General features: G+C 38.7%; 3 protein-coding genes and 1 pseudogene across 5 annotated transcripts; 3 read left to right on the top strand and 1 right to left on the bottom strand.

Annotated features, from left to right (window-relative positions):
- Positions 1-1,379: 1,379 nt before the first annotated feature.
- LOC120257900 lies at positions 1,380-3,788 on the bottom strand (annotated as a pseudogene).
- A 4,524-nt stretch (positions 3,789-8,312) lies between these two features.
- LOC120257849 (3-dehydrosphinganine reductase TSC10A-like) lies at positions 8,313-10,563 on the top strand. The gene is made up of 4 exons (XM_039265132.1): positions 8,313-8,905; positions 8,980-9,127; positions 9,197-9,487; positions 10,149-10,563. The coding sequence occupies exons 1-4, from the start codon at positions 8,369-8,371 to the stop codon at positions 10,154-10,156; spliced, it is 984 nt and encodes a 327-aa protein (XP_039121066.1). The 5' UTR covers positions 8,313-8,368; the 3' UTR covers positions 10,157-10,563.
- A 3,167-nt stretch (positions 10,564-13,730) lies between these two features.
- On the top strand, positions 13,731-14,507 carry LOC120258236 (uncharacterized mitochondrial protein AtMg00810-like). Its single transcript, XM_039265593.1, has one exon. It carries the CDS (start codon positions 13,731-13,733, stop codon positions 14,505-14,507), a length of 777 nt encoding a protein of 258 aa, XP_039121527.1.
- Positions 14,508-15,667: 1,160 nt separating this feature from the next.
- On the top strand, positions 15,668-20,449 carry LOC120259310 (serine--tRNA ligase, chloroplastic/mitochondrial). 3 transcript variants are annotated; one of them, XM_039266891.1, is made up of 10 exons: positions 15,668-15,882; positions 15,971-16,125; positions 16,817-16,910; positions 16,987-17,135; positions 17,222-17,314; positions 17,857-18,036; positions 18,242-18,408; positions 19,103-19,237; positions 19,317-19,410; positions 19,970-20,449. In XM_039266891.1, the coding sequence occupies exons 1-10, from the start codon at positions 15,675-15,677 to the stop codon at positions 20,249-20,251; spliced, it is 1,557 nt and encodes a 518-aa protein (XP_039122825.1). In that variant the 5' UTR covers positions 15,668-15,674; the 3' UTR covers positions 20,252-20,449. The 3 variants fall into 3 exon arrangements, with proteins under 3 accessions (XP_039122825.1, XP_039122827.1, XP_039122826.1); XM_039266893.1 differs by having other exon boundaries at positions 15,742-15,882; positions 16,810-16,910; XM_039266892.1 differs by having other exon boundaries at positions 15,742-15,882; positions 16,804-16,910.
- Positions 20,450-20,511: the final 62 nt, after the last annotated feature.

Here is a 20,511-nt window from a genome sequence, read left to right as displayed (position 1 = left end):
AGCTTTCATTGCATATTTGATTGGCATGATGACGATTGAAAAATCCATCATTTAGGTCACATAGATAGGGAGTTGAATGTATGCCTAGAGATAGGGTGTATGGTGTCGAGATCGTTGGAGGTTGAGTGCACTCTTAGAGATTGAGTGTATAGTGTCGAACTCTTTGGGTTGTAATTATAAGGTATGTATCATTACCGTATGGGATTAGGGTTGATTGCCTTAACCAAAGGATCAACTTCTCTAGGAATCTCCACGATCTGAGAGTGCTCTACAATAGCCAATATAAGAAGTTGGAGGTTGAGTGCACTCTATGAGATAGAGTGTATAGTGTCGAACCCTCTGGGTTGTAATTATGAGGTATGTATCATTACCGTATGGGATTAGGGTTGATTGCCTTAACCAAAGGATCAACTACTCTAGGAATCTCTACAATCTGAGAGTGCTCTACAATAGCCAATATAAGAAATGTATACAAGTGGCTTGAGAGGAGTGAGCCTAGGGCACTGCTCAATTCCCTGATTTTATCCTCATTTGTTATGTATCTCCACCTTAGTTCTTGATTCATCCATCTAGTTTTTGCAACTTCAATCTCTTTTCATAGGTTAGCTAATAGAGAGTGAAGAATTACCAGTAGAGCTGGTCCCTATGGATTCGACAACCCGATTTTCTGATATATTATACTACTTTCTACGACCAGTGCACTTACGAAGTATATGCATAGGGTGTATCACTACCCTATTGGCCTTTTGTATTCATTAGTCCCACTTGTCAGACTGTGTGAATTATAGTTCTTTTTCCCTTTTATATTACTTTGGTGTTTTATTTAAATTATATGAGGGTGGCTTATTCATTTTTTAAAAATAAAGAACTAAGTCCAGAAAAGAAGCATGTGTTGGGATAAGCATGGCTTTGTTACAAAAATAATAATAAAAGATATATGGTTTTGGATATCAAGCATCTTCTTATTGTTGTGGTGGTAATACAAATGCGAACAAGTCAAGTTCAAACTCTTTTGAGTCATAAAATCAAGAGGGGCTTCAAAATGAGTTGATACATGTTTACAAAAGACTAGAGACTCAAGATAATTTGATAGTTGATTTGAAAAGACCAATAGTGATGTTGTGCAGTCACATGGGTATGTCTTTTCCATATGAAACACAAAATGCAAGTAACAGTCAACTAGAGGAGCGTGAAAGCGCAAGAGATGGAGATGGGGATGGAAATGGTGGTAAAGATCATGTCTCATGTTTTATATGGTTTTTATAATTGTATCTCTAATTTTCTATCCACATTGTTTGGTTTCTTTAATTTTCAAATGCCTATTTGTTTATATATTTAGACCTTTCAAACTCGCAAAAATCTTAATTTTTTGTAGGCAACTAAAATATATATAAAAATAAATTCACACAATGTGATTATTCTGCAAACATATTAAATATTACATAATTATTTAGAAACTTTCATTGTTACACAACAACCACCATGATCGGGCTCCTCACAGTGGTACTCCCATCAGATGAAGCCCATGTCAAAGAACCTTGTGAATATACTGCTGTTCCAGTGCCTCCAACACTATTAGAAAATGTAACTGAGTATTGGGTTTGTTGGTTCACACTAGAAAAAGTGATTGTTTCTGGATTTACTGTCACTGACCCATCGTTTGGCTCTACGACTGTCACACTATATGTTGACGTTGCATCTCCAACGTTTGTCACAGTTCGGTTTACTGTCACTGTATAGCTATTGGATGCTGTCAAAATAACCATAAATGAAGGATAGTTTAACTCTGAGCCTGTGATTGGAGTAACACTCGCACATCTGACGGAGCTTCCCACAACAACAGTGACCTGTGCATCTGTGTAACCGAGGCCACACAGATATGGAATGTAGCTGGCCGAGTCAAGATCATATACAAAACCAGGGACGCTTGCCTTGGTTGGGTTCACATGACCTGCTCCAGTGCTGAAATAGTCTGCTACATCTAGTGTATAATCGGCAATTGGATTACCGTCATTGCCAGTGATATCAGCGGAAGTCATCATGGCAGACTTGATAGCAGCTGGTGACCAATCTGGATGCACAGCTTTCAAAAGAGCTGCGATGCCGCTGATGTGTGGAGTGGCCATGGATGTGCCAGAGTCCAGGTTAAAGTTTGCTCCAATACTAGGAGTTGGTCCTGGTGAAATTGGCCACGCAGCGAGAATATTTACACCGGGGGCGATTATGTCGGGTTTGAGTGTGAAAGGATCCGCCTTGCTGGGGCCTCTTGAGGAGAAGGAGGCCATCATGGGTGATGGAGTCACACCTAACAATGTCCCGTTGAAGAGAATGGTTGCCGTAGGAGCCGAAGCTGTACTGATGTATGCTTTTATGCTAACTCCGTCGTTGTAACTAATATGGGCGGCGGGGAGCACATGAGGGCTGGCAGTGGTTGTGTACCCGTCTTCTTTGTAGTTTGCGATGATCATGGCAACTCCTCCAGCGTTTTTGACGATGCTTCCCTTCTCTACTAAATCGTTACCTCCTTCATCGCATACTACCATCATCCCTTTAACATTGATGGTATCAAGCGAGCCATTTGTACAGGTTGCAGCGGTGGATAAGGTGAAACCGGGGTATATCAAAGGCAAAGGAGTGGGTTCGAAGCTTTGAGGTTGGTAGGCGGTTTGTCCATTGATCGCATCGCCACTGCCAAGCACTACAGTGGATATTAAGTATCTGTCCATGGTGCTTGCACCTACAGTGATGATCCATGGTGCTTCGTTTGACAATGTTTTGTATGCAGGACCATCGTTCCCTGCTGCAAAGCTAACGAACACACCTTTCTCTATGGCACCAAAAGAGCCAATGGCATTATTATCTTCATAGAAATTTGCCGAACCCCCTCCTAGAGAAGCAGAGATTATATCCACACCATCTTGTACAGCTTGATCAATCCCAGCCAGCACATCAGAGTTAGCGCATGTACCATTGTCGTGACACACCTTATAGATGGCTAGGTGAGCGTAAGGAGCCATACCAGCAGCTGTTCCGTTAGCTAGTCCATTGATGTTGGCGTTCTTCACGAACATGCCGGCTGCGGTGCTGGCCGTGTGTGTGCCATGGCCATTATTATCATAAGGCTCTTGTGCCGTGTCTGTTGGCTGGACTGCTTTCATTCCTTTCAAAATAGGTCCTTGCACCAATGAGCTTGTTATTGCAAGTGGCTGATGTGAACCCGCACACACCCTTCCATTTGGTAGGCGGTGACGACATGCCTTGGTCACTGAACGAAGGATGGTCTGGTGTGACTCCAGTGTCTAACACTCCAATGATGACTCCCTTGCCATAGTTGGAGCTGGCCCAGAAACCAGTAGAAGATGTATCGAGGCCAAGGAAGCCGGGGCTGTGAGTGGTTGCCAAGTGTAACAAGCGATCAGGAATGGCATGAATGAAGCCATTCTTATTCTTCACTGTTTCTAACTCTTCCCTGGTTAATCTAGCAGCGAAACCACCAATGATATTGTTGTATGAATATATAATACGCGGCTGGCCTGAACCGGCAGTGGTGCTGGTCGGCAGGAAGCTCCTGTGCCATTCCTCGCGTTCTTCTTTGTTTGAAAAAGAGGCCATGTTTGGCTCTCGTTGTACATGAACGATGTATGTCCCTCTTGCGTTGTTTAAGGGTTTTTGAGCTAGTACTATGGGAGAGATATAGATGGAAATTCGGAGGAATAGGAGAATAATGTACATGATGGACATGTTGATGTAGAGCATCTGTTGTATTCTTGGGATCACAGCTCACTACAATTCCGTTGGTAGTTGGAGATTTGTTTCAGTTGGTGTTGTTTATAATATATATGCATTTGTGGTGTACATTACATTAATGAAGATGACTTGGAATATCTGTAGTTGATTTTATTTTTTTTTCTTGCAAATTGTGCATGACTACTTCTACATTTTATTTTTAAAAGAGCGGCTTGATTTCATAGTAGGTTGTGTATCACTATCTATATATCAATGAACTTTTACTTTTTTGTTCTTTTTGTTTCTTTTTTAATAGCAAATTGGTTGGTTGTTTATGGATGCAATACGTCTGAAAGTACATAGTTTACTGTGATAATGAGAAAAAAGAATTATAGAAATAATTAACTTATTTGTATTGACAAATAAACTCCGCATGCATTTCCATTCTTATCTAGTTTGTCATGGAGATCTAGTATTGTTTGTTGATGTTATTTGATCCACTCTTTTTTTGTGTGGGTGTGGTTACTAGAAACCAAAAACAATTTTTTTCTTTTCTAAACTTTAGAAAAATTTATTGCGATTTTGTTCATTGTAATTATGATTTACTTATTTCTTAACACTTTATGGAATGTATATATATATTACAAATAAACGACAAGGTGTCCTTGTTTTAAAAAAAAAGGTATATGCACAAACATATAGAGCAACTTTATTTTATAGGAAATAATTGATACATTTTTCTCTTTACCTATTCCTCTTACCTTATAATAATGTGAATATGTTATTGGCTTATCTATTCTCTTGGTCCACTTTATGAATTGTTCAATTTCATATATGTAAGCAATCGATTGAGCTTTATCCAAACACTGTGTAACTAGCCAGGTCAACCCCTGGACTTTTTCGCCCTAGAAATCAATAATAAGATCTGATAACATTTGTGGTCATATTTTAAGTATTGTATGGATCATCATGAAACACGCATGCTAAACCAAGTCATGCCTCAATTCTTGCGCCTGTGGGGAAAAAAATCCTAATGAACCATCCTCGTCTTCTTTAGATTAAGAAATTTTAGTTGCATCATTTCCTTGAGTTTTTGTCCATTGTATAACTCTTTAAAAATAGCCACGAGGCCATCCACTTTGATTCTGTAGACTATAATTTCATTGTTTAAATATTAACTTGACTTTTGCTACGAACTGAGTTTTCTAAAGTGATCTCATCCAACCAAAACAATAGCCACGCGATCCATTGAATAAAGAAGAAGAAGATGATCAGATGCTCTGAAAAATTTTTATAATGTAATAATGGCTTGGATCGATGGAAAGAAAGATTTACCTTTGATTTTCACATCAACTGTTAACACTTCACTAATAAGATAAGTCCCAAGCTCACAGGCTTGCAATATAACCGGCCCAGGTCCATTAGTACAGTCTAAAATGGGCCTGCCATAGAAACCCAATCCATCAATCAGACACTGATCTCGATGCACTGTTTACTATTGCTTTGCGATGCGTGCTGTTGGGGGTCACCCATCGCGATTAGGACTTGCTATAAATACAACCCCGCGTTTAGGGTTTTATCTCACGCCCCATGGCGATAATTCTTTGCTTCGCTTTGGCTGCTGCCGTTTCTTCATCTTCTCCACCTTTGGCTTGCCGAAGATCCTCACCTTTATCTCCTCCATGCTCGCTGTTGCGATGCGATGCTTGCTTTGCTGGTGTTGATTTATGGTAACAATTAAGCTTCGCTACCTTGTATTTTGGACAATAACAATGAATTCTTATGAAAAAATGCATTTGATTAGAGCTCATTGATGATTGTGGTGAGATTGGCTTCAAGTCCATCTTGGCAAAGCAGATTAGCCTTTAAGGTATAGTCTAGCTTTGAATGCTAATGGACTGATATAAATCTCCCCTTTTTTCGGTTCTGTGCTCCGTATTGTACAATGGAGTTGCAGATCAGTAAAGGTGGAACATGAAAATTATATGCACTTGCTTATTTTGTGGATTACTGAGTTGATTTCATCCGTTTCATTCTCCTAGTAAAGTTTGGTCTTTTGATTATTTTGAACTTATGTTTGGTTATAATCTCGGTTTCCTGTAGATTATAGTAGTTGATGGTTAATGCGATTTTATCTTTACCTGACAGTAACTTAGAAATTCCAAGTCATTGCAGTAGTTTTTATATTCTTCATTCTGAACGTATTTCGTAAGAATTTATTGGTATAAATTTTGCAGAAGATGTTGATTCATTTGCTGGTGCCATAGTCTTTTAACTTTTTTTGTAAATAGTTGACACAGGATCTGGGAGCTTTTGGAATGGTTTCATAAACAATTACTAGTAATCAATGCTGCTGGATCTTTTAGCTCTCTGTTGTCTAAAGTTTTCTATGACCATGCAATGTGCGAATTATTTTTTTGTACCGGAGTTTTTGGTATCTATTTATCCTCATGTTCACTAGAAAATCTGTTTTCATTTGTTTATGGATGAAATCATTCAAGATGGACACAATACCAACTAGGTGTTTTTCAGAAACTATGCTGTTGCTAATAGACCATACAATCGAAAATACTAGCAAATAATGATAATGGCTACCACTATTTTCTTAAATGTGGTTGGACATTACTGTGATATTCAAATCTGGTGGTGGACATGCCTGTAAAAGTAGCTCATATTTTTAGGCATTGGCATAGTTTGTAAGATAACAGATTGCTATCATGCCCCATAATTGGTTTGCATCTCTTGTTTGCACTTAATAGTGAAAATGCTTCTTTCATGAATATGATCTATTTGCTGAGGGTTCAAGTTTATTTGTGCCATGTTACCATGTTTCTTCCCTTTTTGAAACAATGTTCATCTCCTTCATATTGTGAAAAGAATCATCATGATTAACTTTGAACATAATACATAGTCATTTGGTGCAAGGATTAATAATTGTTGTATAAGCAATCCATCTTTGTAAAGCAGATCAACCATTTAAGGTGTTATCTAGTTTGGAATGCTAATTGACTGGCATAAACCTTTCCTTAATCAACTTTTATGGTGTGTTTGGTATCTTGTTCATGTTTTTCTTCTTCTTTTTATCTTTATATTTGTTACAGAACTTTATTAACAATGCTCATTTTTTCAGCATGTGCTAAGATAACAGGGATGAATAAGAAAGAATATAAATGGGGGTGACTTGAATAACTTGGTAGTCAAGTGATTGGGGAAGAAAAAGAAAGAAGAGAAAATGGGAGTTAGCGTAACAATTTGGTGGTTAAGATGTTGAGGAGGGAGCATGAGTTGTTTCCTGCTTAGATGTAATTACTACTTGCTCATATTACAGGCCTACCTGATTTGAATTTTACTCTTGTTTAGATGCTAGAAAGAGTAGGCAAGTTTTGCTTGCTCAGAAGTTTCAGTGACATAGTAAATTACAGTTGTATTCCTTCTAATTCTCTGGTTACGTGCTCAGATTACAGGTGTATCTGCATAAATCCTCATGTTACCCTCCTCCTAGAGATGTACATTATCTGCCTGTCAGCAATGCCAAGTACTTGTTCAGATTGTGTATGTGTCCACTAATAATCATGTATATATTTAGAAGATACATTTAATTTTACTCATAACAAATAAGATAGTTTGATAGGTGAAATGCTGGGTATCATCATCCAATCATAGTTCAGATCTCTGCAGTAACCATGACACTGAGAAGGGCCGTTTAAGACCTATTAAAAAATCCACCTCAACCATGACCTCCCACTTCCAAGTGATTTTAGAAGTGGAGCACCATTTATGATTTTTTAAATCCTAACCAGACAATGACTCTACTACCATAATTTCAGTCTATACAAGTAGTTTCTTGATCTGTGGATTTACTCGTGTCAATCGTGCATGACATGTCCAGCCGTAAAACTAGTATAATATGTTTGATTTTGCATGTGCAATTTATTATGACCAAATGGTCAAAGTCCGATTGACTGATGGTTGGGTGTGTATTATGGAATTCTTTTGCAGGAGTTGAGATCTGCAGGTGGAGAATCTTCATGGTATTCTCATTCAAGCACTGCAAATTGTACATCTGAGAGTGTTTTCTTTATCCATGCACTCTCTCCCGTTCTCTCTGTCACTTATGATTCAATTGTAATGTATACATTGTACTTTTTTATAACTTAATAAAAAAAACTTACAACCGAACAAGGTAAATGTGTGGGTTAATCTTGCTTGAAAGCATTACTGCAAGTTATCTGCTGTTAGGCGTGAGCACTTCTATTTAGAAGTATGTTATTTGTCACCTTCGGAACCACAGCCAATGATGAGCCAAAGTACTCTATAAAATTCTCAAAAGCTTCTTTTTCCATATTAAGCCTTATTTTATGTTTGACCTTCCGAGTAATTTTTTGTCTTAATTTGGATTAAACTACATGTAAATGACATTTTTTTATTCTATAAAATCAAGGGGCGTGTGTACAATTAGTATTATTATTTTTATTAATTCTCCTGACATACCATACCAATGCATCTCCTCTATTAATTAAGAAATAATCTGCAGGCATGGTTCCAATCAAATGGTTTAATTTTTTACCATATAAAACCCTGATGCATTTCATACATATCAATACAAGATGTGAATATTTCAACTTTCCCTTAGCTCCAATTCATGGCTTCCCTCTACCTCCTCCTTCTCGGTATCCTCTTGCTGCCTTTCTTGCTACTCTTGGTTCTTGCCTTCTTGGCATGGCCAGCCCCAGTGAAACTACAGTTGAAGGGGCGCCATGTGCTGATCTCCGGCGGTTCATCCGGCATCGGCCTAGCCATGGCACGCCAGGCCGCATCCGAAGGCGCGCACGTCTCCATCCTTGCCCGCAACCCAGCCAAGCTCGAAGCCGCCCGCGAAGCCATCCGCCAGGCCACTGGCTCTGATGTCTCAATCCTCAGCGTGGACGTTCAGGATTTTGATTCAGTCTCCAAAGCTATTCAAGACGCAAGCCCAATTGATGTCTTAGTAGCCAATCATGGTGTCTACTTTTCCCAAGAGCTGGAGCTTCAAGACTTGCAGGAAATTAAACTTCAAGTTGAAATCAATCTCATGGGTACCTTCCATCTTATCAAGGCTGCATTGCCAGGAATGAAGCAGAATGCTAAGAACACCAACTTTCCTGCTTCCATTGCTATCATGTCATCCCAATCTGGTCAGGTATTTGCTCTTCTTGGAATTCTTTTTTTCTTCCTATTTTAATCAGTTCCTATGATTTTTTTTGCTTGTTGTAGGTGGGTATATATGGATATGGGGCTTACTCAGCCACCAAATATGCTCTTCGTGGCTTAGCGGAAGCTTTGCGGCATGAGGTCGTCTTAGACAATATATATGTCTCTCTTATATTTCCTCCTGGTACTGAAACTCCGGGTTTCGCTGAAGGTGGGAAAATTATATTCAAGTATTGAAATTTTATGACGTTGAGATTGAACTGGTGTATGTTAATTGCAGAGAAAAAGAGAAGATCTGAGCTTATCAATATGATAGCTGCATCTTCAGGTTGTATGAAGGCTGATGAAGTTGCTGAGAAGGCTTTCAATGGGATCAAATGTGGCACATTTATCATCCCTTGCAATTTTGAGGGTGTCATGTTAGCCATTGCAACTGCTGGACTTTATCCTCAGAATTCTTGCCTTGGCGCATTTGTTGAAGTGATTGGTGCTGGTTTTATGCGCTTTGTGGGTTTATGCTTCCAGTGGAAATGGTTTGGGATCATTGAAAAGTATCATGCCAAAAGGAATGGTAAGTCTGATATATATATATATATATTGTTGGTTTCTTTCCTATGTTCCAGCTTATGTTAGCCGGCTTAAGTTCATATTCTTCACTTTTGATATGCAAACCATAATATTCATCGGTCATTTTCATCTTGAATTTATGGTATTGTGAGTAGTATTGAATTCAGTCAGCTCTCACCTATATTTTAAAATCATATCCTACATGTACGCACAGACGCACAGTTCATAGTGAACCTTGTGGATTACATTGCAGCCTGAGTTTCCCAAACTCCATCAACCTGAACATGGTAAATGATATCCTTTTGAAGAAAAATTGGTGAACTCTAAATTAGAGAGCTTCACTATAATGTTGCTTTAGTATAAAGACTGAGGCATACATAGCCTAATTTTGCACATCAACCATGCTTGTGTTGAATGTTTATACCAACATTAGCCAGTAATGTTTTTGCTCTTTGGTTCTTTAGTTAAATTCTTGTGAGATTCTACTGCTCTAATTTACATGATCAACATTAGTCACTTAATTCACTGTTATTCCATTGATTTTGACAAAAATATACATATCTTTTATGTGTTCCTTGCTGATCTGCAACTGTCTTTTGGATTGGTGTTTTATAAAATTTTATTGCCCTTTTTCTTTCAACTGATGTTCTTCATGGCACAAACAGGGAGCTAGGTTTTTAGCACTTGGTGTTAATATAAACAGCAGTGTTGTAAACTGTAAGGAGTTCTATGTGTACTTGAAAATAAAGAGAGGATAAATATTACAGCTTGTGCGACGTGGTTCATCCTGTGTGGCTTCATTCTGATTGATTGCAATGAATCTACTGTTGGTATTTGATCAGAGAATTGGCGGGAATTAAGTGCTGGTCTCTGTTGAAAAGTCTGAAGAACAGTAGAAGCAACTTTGATCTATTATATGTTTGTGTTGTTTGTATGCTATTTGGATTGGCTCACTTTGAATCATTACTGTTTAATGTTTGTTGTATTATCGTGTATCTTATGAGATGCTTGACTGGCACTCATATTATGAATCTTTATATTCAGTTAGTTTGAAGGTATTCAGTGAGTGAGCTTTGCTTATGATCTTTTCAATCTTTTCTTCATTTAGTATTGTTCCTTGTTGTCTCAGTTGAAGAACTGATCATTGATTTAGTTTAAGTGTTGAAGATCCTATTAGTGGTATCAGAGATGGCAAGTTCTTCTTCTAGAGATCCTAATGTTCCCCTCTTTGATGGTGAAAATTATAATCTGTGGAGCTTGATGATGAAGACCATGTTCCGGTCTAAAGATCTATGGAACCTAATTGAGAAAAGGTTCAGTGAAGAAGGTGATGGGAATAGAATCAACGAGAGCATGAAGAAAGATGCAAAGGCTCTCTTTCTCATCCAACAAGCTCTTGACAAGAGGATCCTCATCAGAATCACTGTAGCCAAAACGGCAAAGGATGCTTGGGAGACCATCAAGAAGGAGTTTCAAGGAAGCACAGAGAATCTCACAGTTCAATTACACTCACTCCAAAGAGAATTTAATGCTCTAAAGATGAAGAATGGAGAGAAGATTCAAGACTACATCAGTAGAGTGTTAGATGTAGTGTATAAAATTCGAGTGATGGGAGAAACTCTCCCACAAAAGGCTGTTGTAAGCAAGATAGTGAGAAGCCTCACCCCTAGGTTCTCACAAGTAATACATTCTATCATTGAAGCTAAGAATCTCAATACTCTTAGCATTGATGAGCTCAGTGGTTCATTGAGAAATCATGAGTCCATCCTTGATATCTCAAGTGAACCAGAAGAAGAGAAAGCTCTCCATGTTAAAGGTTCTCAATTTGGAGATCAAAGCAACAGAGGGAGAGGTAGAGGCCGAGGTTTCTTCAGAGGAAGATCAAGAGGACGAGGAAGAAACACAACCGGTGGACGCTCAATCACGAGTTGGAAGTTCAAGCAACAATACAAGGCGAGTACAAAGGAGTTCAATGTTTCATTTGCAAGAAATTTGGGCATGTAAAGGCTCAATCGTTTGGTATAGAAACAAGGAGGCTAATGTTGCGAGAAGAAAGCAAAGACAAAGATGGAGAAGGAGTGGTATTCATGGCCATTGGTGATGATCTCGTGAATAAAGATGGAGAAACATGGCTCATAGACAGCGGGTGTTCAAACCATATGACAGGTGAAAAAGCTTTGTTTCAGTTTTTTGAATCAACAGAAAACAAGATTATCAGGCTAGGAGATGGGAAACCTCTTCAAGTTGAAGGTGTTGGTTCTATTCCTCTGGGTGCAAGCTCGAGCAGGCAGATTACTCTCACAAAGGTCCAATTAGTGCCCAACTTAACACAATCTGTTAAGTGTGGGACAACTAATGGATACTGGTTATGATGTGAACTTCTCAAATGGAATTTGCACTATCAGTGAGCTAAACTCAAAAGGTATTGTAGCACAGGTACACATGACAAAACAAAGACTCTTTCCACTAGCTGCTGAGAACGTGAGCTATGTTCTCACAGCACAAGATGATACATCACATCTCTGGCACAAGAGGTATGGTCATGTTAATTTAAAGACACTGAAGCGACTTCATGAAGAGAAGCTGGTGCTAGGATTGTCACCAATTGTTGATATTGATCCGTGTGAAGCTTGTTCCTTTGGAAAACAAACCAGAAAAGAGTTTCCTAGAGGTGTGGCCACTCGTGCGAGTGTTCCACTTGAGTTGATCCATGGTGATCTTGTTGGACCAATGAAGACACCAACCATTGGAAGTAATCTTTATTTCATGCTCTTAACTGACGATTACTCCAGGTATTGTTGGCCATACTTTCTGAAGATGAAATCAGAAGCGCTGCATCACTTCAGAACATTCAAATCCTTAGTTGAGAAGCAGCTCTCTTTACATGTGAAAGCTCTACGGACTGACAGGGGTGGAGAGTTCATGTCTATAGAATTCAAGGATTTTTGCAACCTCAATGGGATCTTTCATCAACTCACCGCTCCGAGATCGCCCAAGCAGAACGGCGTCGCGGAGAGGAAAAATAGAACAGTTACTGAGATTTCACGAACCATGCTGCTAGATGCCGGAATACCACCGGAGTTATGGGGAGAAGCGGTAGCGACTGCAGTTTTCCTTGTTAATCGCTCGTTGACTCGAGCAGTGGAGGGTCAAACCCCGTTTGAAGCCTTGACTGGGTCAAAACCCAGAGTAAACTTTCTCAAAGTGTTCGGATGCCTCGCACACAGACTGATTGACTCAAGTCAAAGAACCAAACTTGATGCCAAGTCATCTCCGTGCGTTTTCATTGGCTACTGCGGAGATTCAAGAGCCTATCAATCCTGATACGAAGCGTGTACACATCAGCAGGAATCTTCACTTTTTTGAGAATAAACGCTGGGATTGGTCTAGGCCCTCCAACTCAGCAACCTCAACTTGTGTGCTGTTTGGTGACATGGGGCGAGATCAAGTAGATGAATCCTCACCGTTGGAAATAATAAATCAACGGGCTGAGATTCATCACCTTCCTGATGCTTCGTCTCCAACTCTCTCATCAGAAACAACCAGTAACGGCGGAGCTCCGGCGAGGTATAAAAATATCTCAGATATTTACTCTTCATGTTCTTTTGCATTAATCACCGCAGACCCAGTAACATATGATGAAGCAAAAGCAAGTCCTGAGTGGATTGCAGCCATGAAAGAAGAGATGATGGCCATTCACAAAAACAAAACATGGAAGTTGATGATTCTACCTGAAAACAAGAAGGCAATCGGTCTAAAGTGGGTATTCAAATCGAAGTTCAATCCAGACGGGTCTTTGTTGAGGAGAAAAGCTCGCATTGTTGCAAAGGGCTATGCTCAACGGGAAGGTGAAGACTTTTACGAGATCTTCTCTCCTGTTGCTCGAATGGAGACTGTTCGTCTCTTCCTGGCCATTGGAGCTCAGCGTAGATGGAAGCTTTTTCAACTGGATGTCAAGACCGCTTTTTTGAACGGTGAACTAAAAGAAGAGGTCTTTGTTGAACAACCTGAAGGTTTTTATCATTGGAGGAAAAGAGAATCAGGTGCTCAAGCTTAGAAAAGCTCTTTACGGACTTCGCCAAGCCTCCAGAGCTTGGTACAGTCGTATCGATGCACATTTCATTCAATTGGGTTTTGAGAGAAGTGAAAATGAACCCACAGTCTATAAAAAGCAGCAAGGAGACAGTAAAATATTGATGTTGTGCTTGTATGTTGATGACATCGTCTATACGAGTTCTTTTGAAGAAATGTTGAAAGAATTCAAAGAGGAGATGATGAAGACGTTTGAAATGTCTGATCTTGGGGAGTTAAAGTATATTCTCGGATTAGAAGTAAAGAATTTGAATGATGGTCTCTTTGTGTCTCAGCACAAATATGCAGCTAATCTATTAAACAAGTTTGGAATGGAAAATTGCAACTCAGCTACAACTCCAATGAATACAAATGAGCATCTTCAATTACATGATGATTCTGAGAATGTCTGTTCCACAAAATACAGAAGAATTGTGGGTGGTTTGCTCTATCTCACTCACACTAAACCAGACCTCATGTTTGCTGTGTCCACTGTGTCACGATTCATGAGCTCTCCTTCTTCTCATCACTATGGTGCATTAAAGAGGATACTCAGGTATGTGAAAGGCACTCTGAATTATGGTTTGTTCTATAAAACAATAGGTGGTTTGGAATTGCAAGGCCATTCGGACAGCGATTGGGGTGGATCCATTGATGATAGGCGAAGCACTTCAGGCTGGTGTTTTTCTCTTAGATCAGCTGTCATTGCTTGGAGCTCGAAGAAGCAAACCATTGCTGCACTTTCCAGTACTGAAGCTGAGTACATTACACTCACCTCTGCAGCCTGTGAAGCAGTTTGGTTGAGAAGGTTAATGAATGATTTGTATGAGAAACAAACAAGTGCATCAGTTATATACTGTGACAGCAATCAGCCATTCAAATTGCTAGAAACCCAATACATCATGGAAGAACAAAACATATTGACACCCGTTATCACTTCATCAGAGATCTAGTGAAAGATGACCAAATTGATCTAATTCATTGTGGAACCAATGAACAGCTTGCTGATATATTTACCAAGGCTTTATCATATCAAAAGTTTGTGTATTTTCGGGATGCCCTGGGTGTTTGTGAATGCTCTGATCAAGGGGAGCATGTTGGTATTTGATCAGAGAATTGGTTGGAATTAAGTGCTGGTCTCTGTTGAAAAGTCTGAAGAACAGTAGAAGCAACTTTGATCTATTATATGTTTGTGTTGTTTGTATGCTATTTGGATTGGCTCACTTTGAATCATTACTGTTTAATGTTTGTTGTATTATCGTGTATCTTATGAGATGCTTGACTGGCACTCATATTATGTATCTTTATATTTAGTTAGTTTGAAGGTATTCAGTGAGTGAGCTTTGCTTATGATCTTTTCAATTTTTTATTCATTTAGTATTGTTCCTTGTTGTCTCAGTTGAAGAACTGATCATTGATTTAGTTTAAGTGCTGAAGATCCTATCATCTACGACTATAAAATAATTCTCATGCTTAAAAGCATTGTTTTTCTGACATTTATGTTCACTTTGAAAAACTGTAAACTTGTGTAAGTCCTGTTTTCCCCCCTCTTTTACATTGTATTTTTCTTTGAAAAAATGTTGAAGCATCTCCATTTTTTTTTTTTTTGGAATTTGTGTGCATGTCTATACACTTGATAAAAAATTCATATATTATTATTGTTCCCATCTTGAACATCTATCTCTAGTCTCCTTTTCAGTGAGAAAGCTACATTTTGTTGTGGCACCTACATCTTTCTGTATTGAATATGTTGAAATTCATTAATATTTATTAATATTTTTATGGGGAATTATTAGCATCACAATTTGAAAATTTGAATTTCTATATAACTTTTTAGGGAACATTGGTTTGTGAATAGTGAATATCATCAGAAGTGTCCTAATTCACAGGCATCAGGTTCAACTTCTACAATATTTTCCAAAACCATATACTTAATATTAATTATTGTCATGTATATTAGCATACAAACAAGATAGTAATCCAGAGAAAAGTCTACCAATTGAGCTAAATGGATCACAAATTTGGGCTCCAGCCCAATGGGCCTAGCTTTCGCGTTTCCTTTGAAGCTGGACTCTTTTATACAAGGGGATAGGACAGCCAGAGACAGTGGCGCGAGTGCGATGATGAAGATGATGATGATATCGAGCGGCGGCACTGCTCTCCAAACCTTGAGGCTCGCTCCATCTCTTTGCAAGCCTCCATCCCTGCAAACCCTAACCCGTTATCGCCATGGCCTCTTTCGAGGGCCTCGCTTGCTGCCATCTCTGCTCCGGGCCGTCTCCTCTCCTGCTCTCCAGCCGTCCTCTTCGGGCGTGGAGGATGAGAAAGGTATCCCTCCTTCTCTCTGTCTGGGTTTTTCTTTTGCTGCGTTTTTCTCGATGAGGATTTGTCCCAGTGTTTGATGCTTTGTGAGTAGTGGTGGTGGCAAAGCCTCAGTGGAAGGCGGCCATAGATTTCAAGTGGATTCGGGAAAACAAGGACCTTGTTGCGGGAAACATTAGGAACAGGAACTCCAGTGCCAATTTGGATCTCGTGCTTGAGCTCTATGAGAAGTATCTCGGTCTTCAGAAGGTTAGGGTCATACTTTTCTTTACTTTGATCTTTATTACTCTCCTAGGTTTTTCTCTTTTTTTTTTGTTGTGATTTTTGTGTTACTTTTTTTGAGGTGGATTTCATAATGGATTGGCATTGTGATAAGATTCTGCTTTGTATGATAGAAACTGTAATATTATGAGATTATTACCATTCTGTGCTGCCAACTAAGGAGTCGGAAAAATTTACGAAGATTGATGATATACTGGAGCATCAATTAAATATGATGACTTAGCAGTTGTAAACATGGGTCGACTACTTGACTTTGAAGTGGACATGTGAGATAGGTGTTTGCATATCTATCAATTTTTGTTTATAAGAAGATCTATGTTTGTGACCAGTTATGCTATCTTTGTTTTGTAGTAAGTGCTAGTGATGGCATGCTAAATGGCAAGACAAAAATATGACTCGACTATTGCAAAAATTTGTTCTACCATGAAACGCAGAGTGCTTCTGATCTAACTGATGCTTGCATTGTTTTTGTTGTGTTATTTACTCTGTGGCTGAAGTAGGATTTAATTGAGACTTTCATACTTAATATTGGCTGTACCACGAAGGCTTTTCCTCTAGCCCTATTGAAATGCTGTTTGTGATACCCTTTGAAGCTTTCATACTACAAGATAAACAAGAGTCAAGACAACAATATCTAATTTTCAGTCACAGATGGCAGGAAGTTGAACGGCTTAGGGCTGAAAGAAATGCTGTTGCCAACAAAATGAAAGGAAAACTAGAGCCATCTGTGCGTCAGGCTCTTGTTGAAGAAGGTCCGGACTTAGTTCTTCTATCATGAATAACTTTTGTATATGTCACTTTCCTAAACTATCTCAATTTTCTTTGTAGGTAAGAACTTGAAAGAGGCACTTGTCACCTTGGAAGAAGATCTTGTACAGCTGACTGATAGGCTCCAACAAGAAGCCCAATCTATTCCAAATATTACTCATCCAGATGTTCCTATTGGGGGCGAGGAAAGTTCCATAGTGAGAAAGATGGTATTTAAGTTCTTCTCAGCATGTGCAGATAGTATTTTAGCAGTGAGGTTAGTTTTGACTGTTGTGCCTTTTCTCTGTTTCCCTAGGTTGGCTGTCAACCAGAATTTACCTTTACAGTGAGAGACCATCTTCAGATTGGAAAAGACCTAGATTTGTTCGACTTTGATGCAGCATCTGAGGTATTCCTGTTGTTGCTTATGGACACGGTGTTATGAGGGACTATTCTCTTCTAGATTTTTAATTGCTTATGTGTTGTCTATTTGAGCATTATAAATTATAATTGCTTGATTGTAACTTTTATGCGGAACTTGTTTATTCTGTAATATGAACTGGAAATTGAAATGCTTATTTAAGTCACTGAACATTATTATATCCTTGATGTCTCACTCTTTGATGATTCCAAGACTTCTGATTCTGTTCTTTAAGCTATGAAAACTTGAAGATGTTTGACTTATTTATAAATGGTTTTACACTATCGGTAGCTTAACGAGGAAAAACAAAATATAACTATTTTAGATCATCATGGAAGCTAAATTCACATCCTAACTATGATGAACGTGTGAGAATGATGAAATAAGCTGTCAGCTGATAGTATATTTTACTCTTTTTGAAAGATTCTCCTTTTGTCTGTAGGGCATGTAGATTTTAACCTGCTAATTTTCATTTGATTCCTTCATTTCCTGTGTTTTTCCTTACTTGTTACATGCGCTTTCTTCCAAAGGTCAGTGGATCAAAGTTTTACTACTTGAAGAATGAAGCTGTTTTATTGGAAATGGGCCTTATCAATTGGGCACTTACAGAAGTTACAAAGAAGGGGTTTACACCTCTAATTACCCCGGAGATTGTTAGGTCATCTGTTGTTGAGAAGTGTGGCTTTCAACCTCGTGGGCAGAATACTCAGGTTTGTATTTGTTCAATATTTGGCTGCACCTTATTTTGTTTTAGTTTTTAGTTTATGTTCAAACAATCTGGACATTTCAAGAGCTGGATGCATCTATATACCAGGAACAGAATATAATGGGTTATTGACTTATTGTACAAAAGTTCAGCATTCCTAACTTTTTCAGAAGGTATCTCTGTTTGTTTATCTTGCTTTTGGTTAACAGGTTTATTCTATCGAAGGCAGTGACCAATGCCTAATCGGAACTGCAGAGATTCCTGTTGGAGGCATCCATATGGATTCAATTCTTCCTGACTCTGCCTTGCCTTTGAAATATGTAGCCTTTTCCCATTGTTTTCGTACTGAAGCTGGTGCTGCTGGTGCTGCTACAAGGTGAGCTGTTGCATATCTTATCCTTCCATTAATTGAATGTATCTTGAATGTTGGCTAGATGCAATGCACACCCCAAATGCTTATTTCCTAACCAGTTCTAGTGTCATATCTGCAATCAGCTTACCTGACCTCAAACTGAGATCTTTTCATCATACTCTTGAAAGGTGAAATTTTGCTCCAACACATAGCTGGGGCTAAATTTGTCAATAGTTTCAAAAACTGAGCACTTGTGAAGGATTATTGACCACTCTCTAATGTAGAATCTTATTGGATGAAAGTTGGCCATATGGTTAACTACAAACTTGAATTCCCAGTGAAGAAATATAACTTGTAGAAAGAGAATTGCTTGATGCACCATTTGTAAGTGTTGAACAGCTTTTTATGAACTTGAACCCTCCCTGATAATTGCTATTTTTGTGTGCCGAACAGCTTGCTATGAACTTGAACCCACCCTGATCTTAGTTAGCTTAAGCTACTTTAACAAATGATCATCAAGAGGGATTTACCCACCCTGATCTTAGTTAGCTTAAACTACTATTAATCTTATTTGATGCTTCTTAATTCAGTTGACATATTGGCTTCGTAAGTTTCCTGCAATATAACTACATTCTTAGCTACGACTTAAACCACTTTGAATCTTCAACACTGAAATTTATGATGATATGCTGATTCTGAAGTTGACATATTTGAGCAGGGGTCTTTACCGAGTACACCAGTTTAGCAAAGTTGAAATGTTCATTTTCTGTCAACCAGAAGACAGTAACATGTACCATGAGGAGCTTATTCAGATTGAAGAAGATCTTTTCACATCGCTTGGTCTTCATTTCAAGTAATTATCAAGAACTTAGCATTACCTTGTGTTGCTTATCTATATTTTATGCAAATCCTAATTGGATCTTTGCCCGTAGGACATTGGATATGGCAACTGGTGATTTGGGTGCACCTGCTTATCGTAAGTTTGATGTGGAGGCATGGATGCCTGGCCTAGGTCGGTTTGGTGAGGTAAGACTATTTGGCCACGAGTGCTCCCAACAACATACTAAGAGCTAGATGAATGTAGAAACTAGAAAGAGTGAATAAGCGCCTCAATTCACTGCTAAATTACAAATTTCACTGTCAAATCTTTGAAAATAGAAATATTCTCTAAACAAATTCCATGGCTCTGGTTGCAATGGAACAACTGAGAAAACAATGTGATAATCTTCTGGATATAGCATCCTCTACATCTTTCAGTCTGGCTATGTATGATTGTCACCATTTCACCTGTAAAATTTCGTTTGCAGCTATTGGGTTATTCTAGGTATTGATTCTTGGATTCTTAAAAGTTAAAACCACATTCCAGAAATTGGTCCAAGCAAATCTTGCCACGTGATGTGTATAGATAGACTTATTGTTTATGTGCTCTTGTAACTGCACCTAGAATGTTAGTAATGATTACTTTGTTCATCTTAGCTATATTGAGTTTAATGAACACTTAGCCACACAATTATCTTAGAATCTCGAGTTGGCAATTATGGGGAGTCATCCTAATTTTCCCTTTTCCTTGTTTCTATGGTGACAGATATCAAGCGCTTCAAACTGCACAGATTATCAGAGCCGGAGGCTTGGCATTCGATTCCGACCATTTTTGTCAGATGCTTCTCCAGCTAACTCAAAGAAAGGCAAGGGTAGTGCTGCTCCGACCCAGTTTGTGCACACTCTTAACGCCACTGCCTGTGCTGTGCCTCGGATGATTGTGTGTCTACTGGAGAATTTCCAGCAAGAGGATGGTTCAGTGTTTATTCCAGAGCCACTGAGGCCTTTCATGGGCGGGCTTCAAGTTATCTCCCCAAAATTCAAGTAAATAAAGAGGGAAACCTCCGCCTTGCTTTTGATCGGGGAGACGAGAATCATTTTGGCATTTTGGCTTTTCTTTTCCTTCAGTGTTACTGCCATCGCATGTAACCCCATAAGACTGACATTTATATTTATTATTTTTTATTCTGAGACATGAGACTGACATCCACATAGATTATTAATGGGCAAAATTTTTTGAGTTTCAGTTGTTTTTGTTTGTCTTATAACTTATTTCGGAGTAATATCTACGCATGTGTTCGTGTTTTG

Source organism: Dioscorea cayenensis, chromosome 4 (genome assembly GCF_009730915.1).
Source record: "Dioscorea cayenensis subsp. rotundata cultivar TDr96_F1 chromosome 4, TDr96_F1_v2_PseudoChromosome.rev07_lg8_w22 25.fasta, whole genome shotgun sequence".
Classification (NCBI taxonomy): domain Eukaryota; kingdom Viridiplantae; phylum Streptophyta; class Magnoliopsida; order Dioscoreales; family Dioscoreaceae; genus Dioscorea; species Dioscorea cayenensis.
This window is presented reverse-complemented; position numbering and strand designations above follow the sequence as displayed.

Coding starts and splice junctions, on each gene's coding strand:
- LOC120257849 (XM_039265132.1), top strand. CDS start 8,369: ATGGCTTCCCTCTACCTCCTCCTTCTCGGTATCCTCTTGCTGCCTTTC. Junction 8,906..8,979: donor TGTCATCCCAATCTGGTCAG/GTATTTGCTCTT, acceptor TGCTTGTTGTAG/GTGGGTATATATGGATATGG. Junction 9,128..9,196: donor AACTCCGGGTTTCGCTGAAG/GTGGGAAAATTA, acceptor TGTTAATTGCAG/AGAAAAAGAGAAGATCTGAG.
- LOC120258236 (XM_039265593.1), top strand. CDS start 13,731: ATGTTGAAAGAATTCAAAGAGGAGATGATGAAGACGTTTGAAATGTCT.
- LOC120259310 (XM_039266891.1), top strand. CDS start 15,675: ATGATGAAGATGATGATGATATCGAGCGGCGGCACTGCTCTCCAAACC. Junction 15,883..15,970: donor GGGCGTGGAGGATGAGAAAG/GTATCCCTCCTT, acceptor CTTTGTGAGTAG/TGGTGGTGGCAAAGCCTCAG. Junction 18,409..19,102: donor GCTGCTGGTGCTGCTACAAG/GTGAGCTGTTGC, acceptor ATATTTGAGCAG/GGGTCTTTACCGAGTACACC.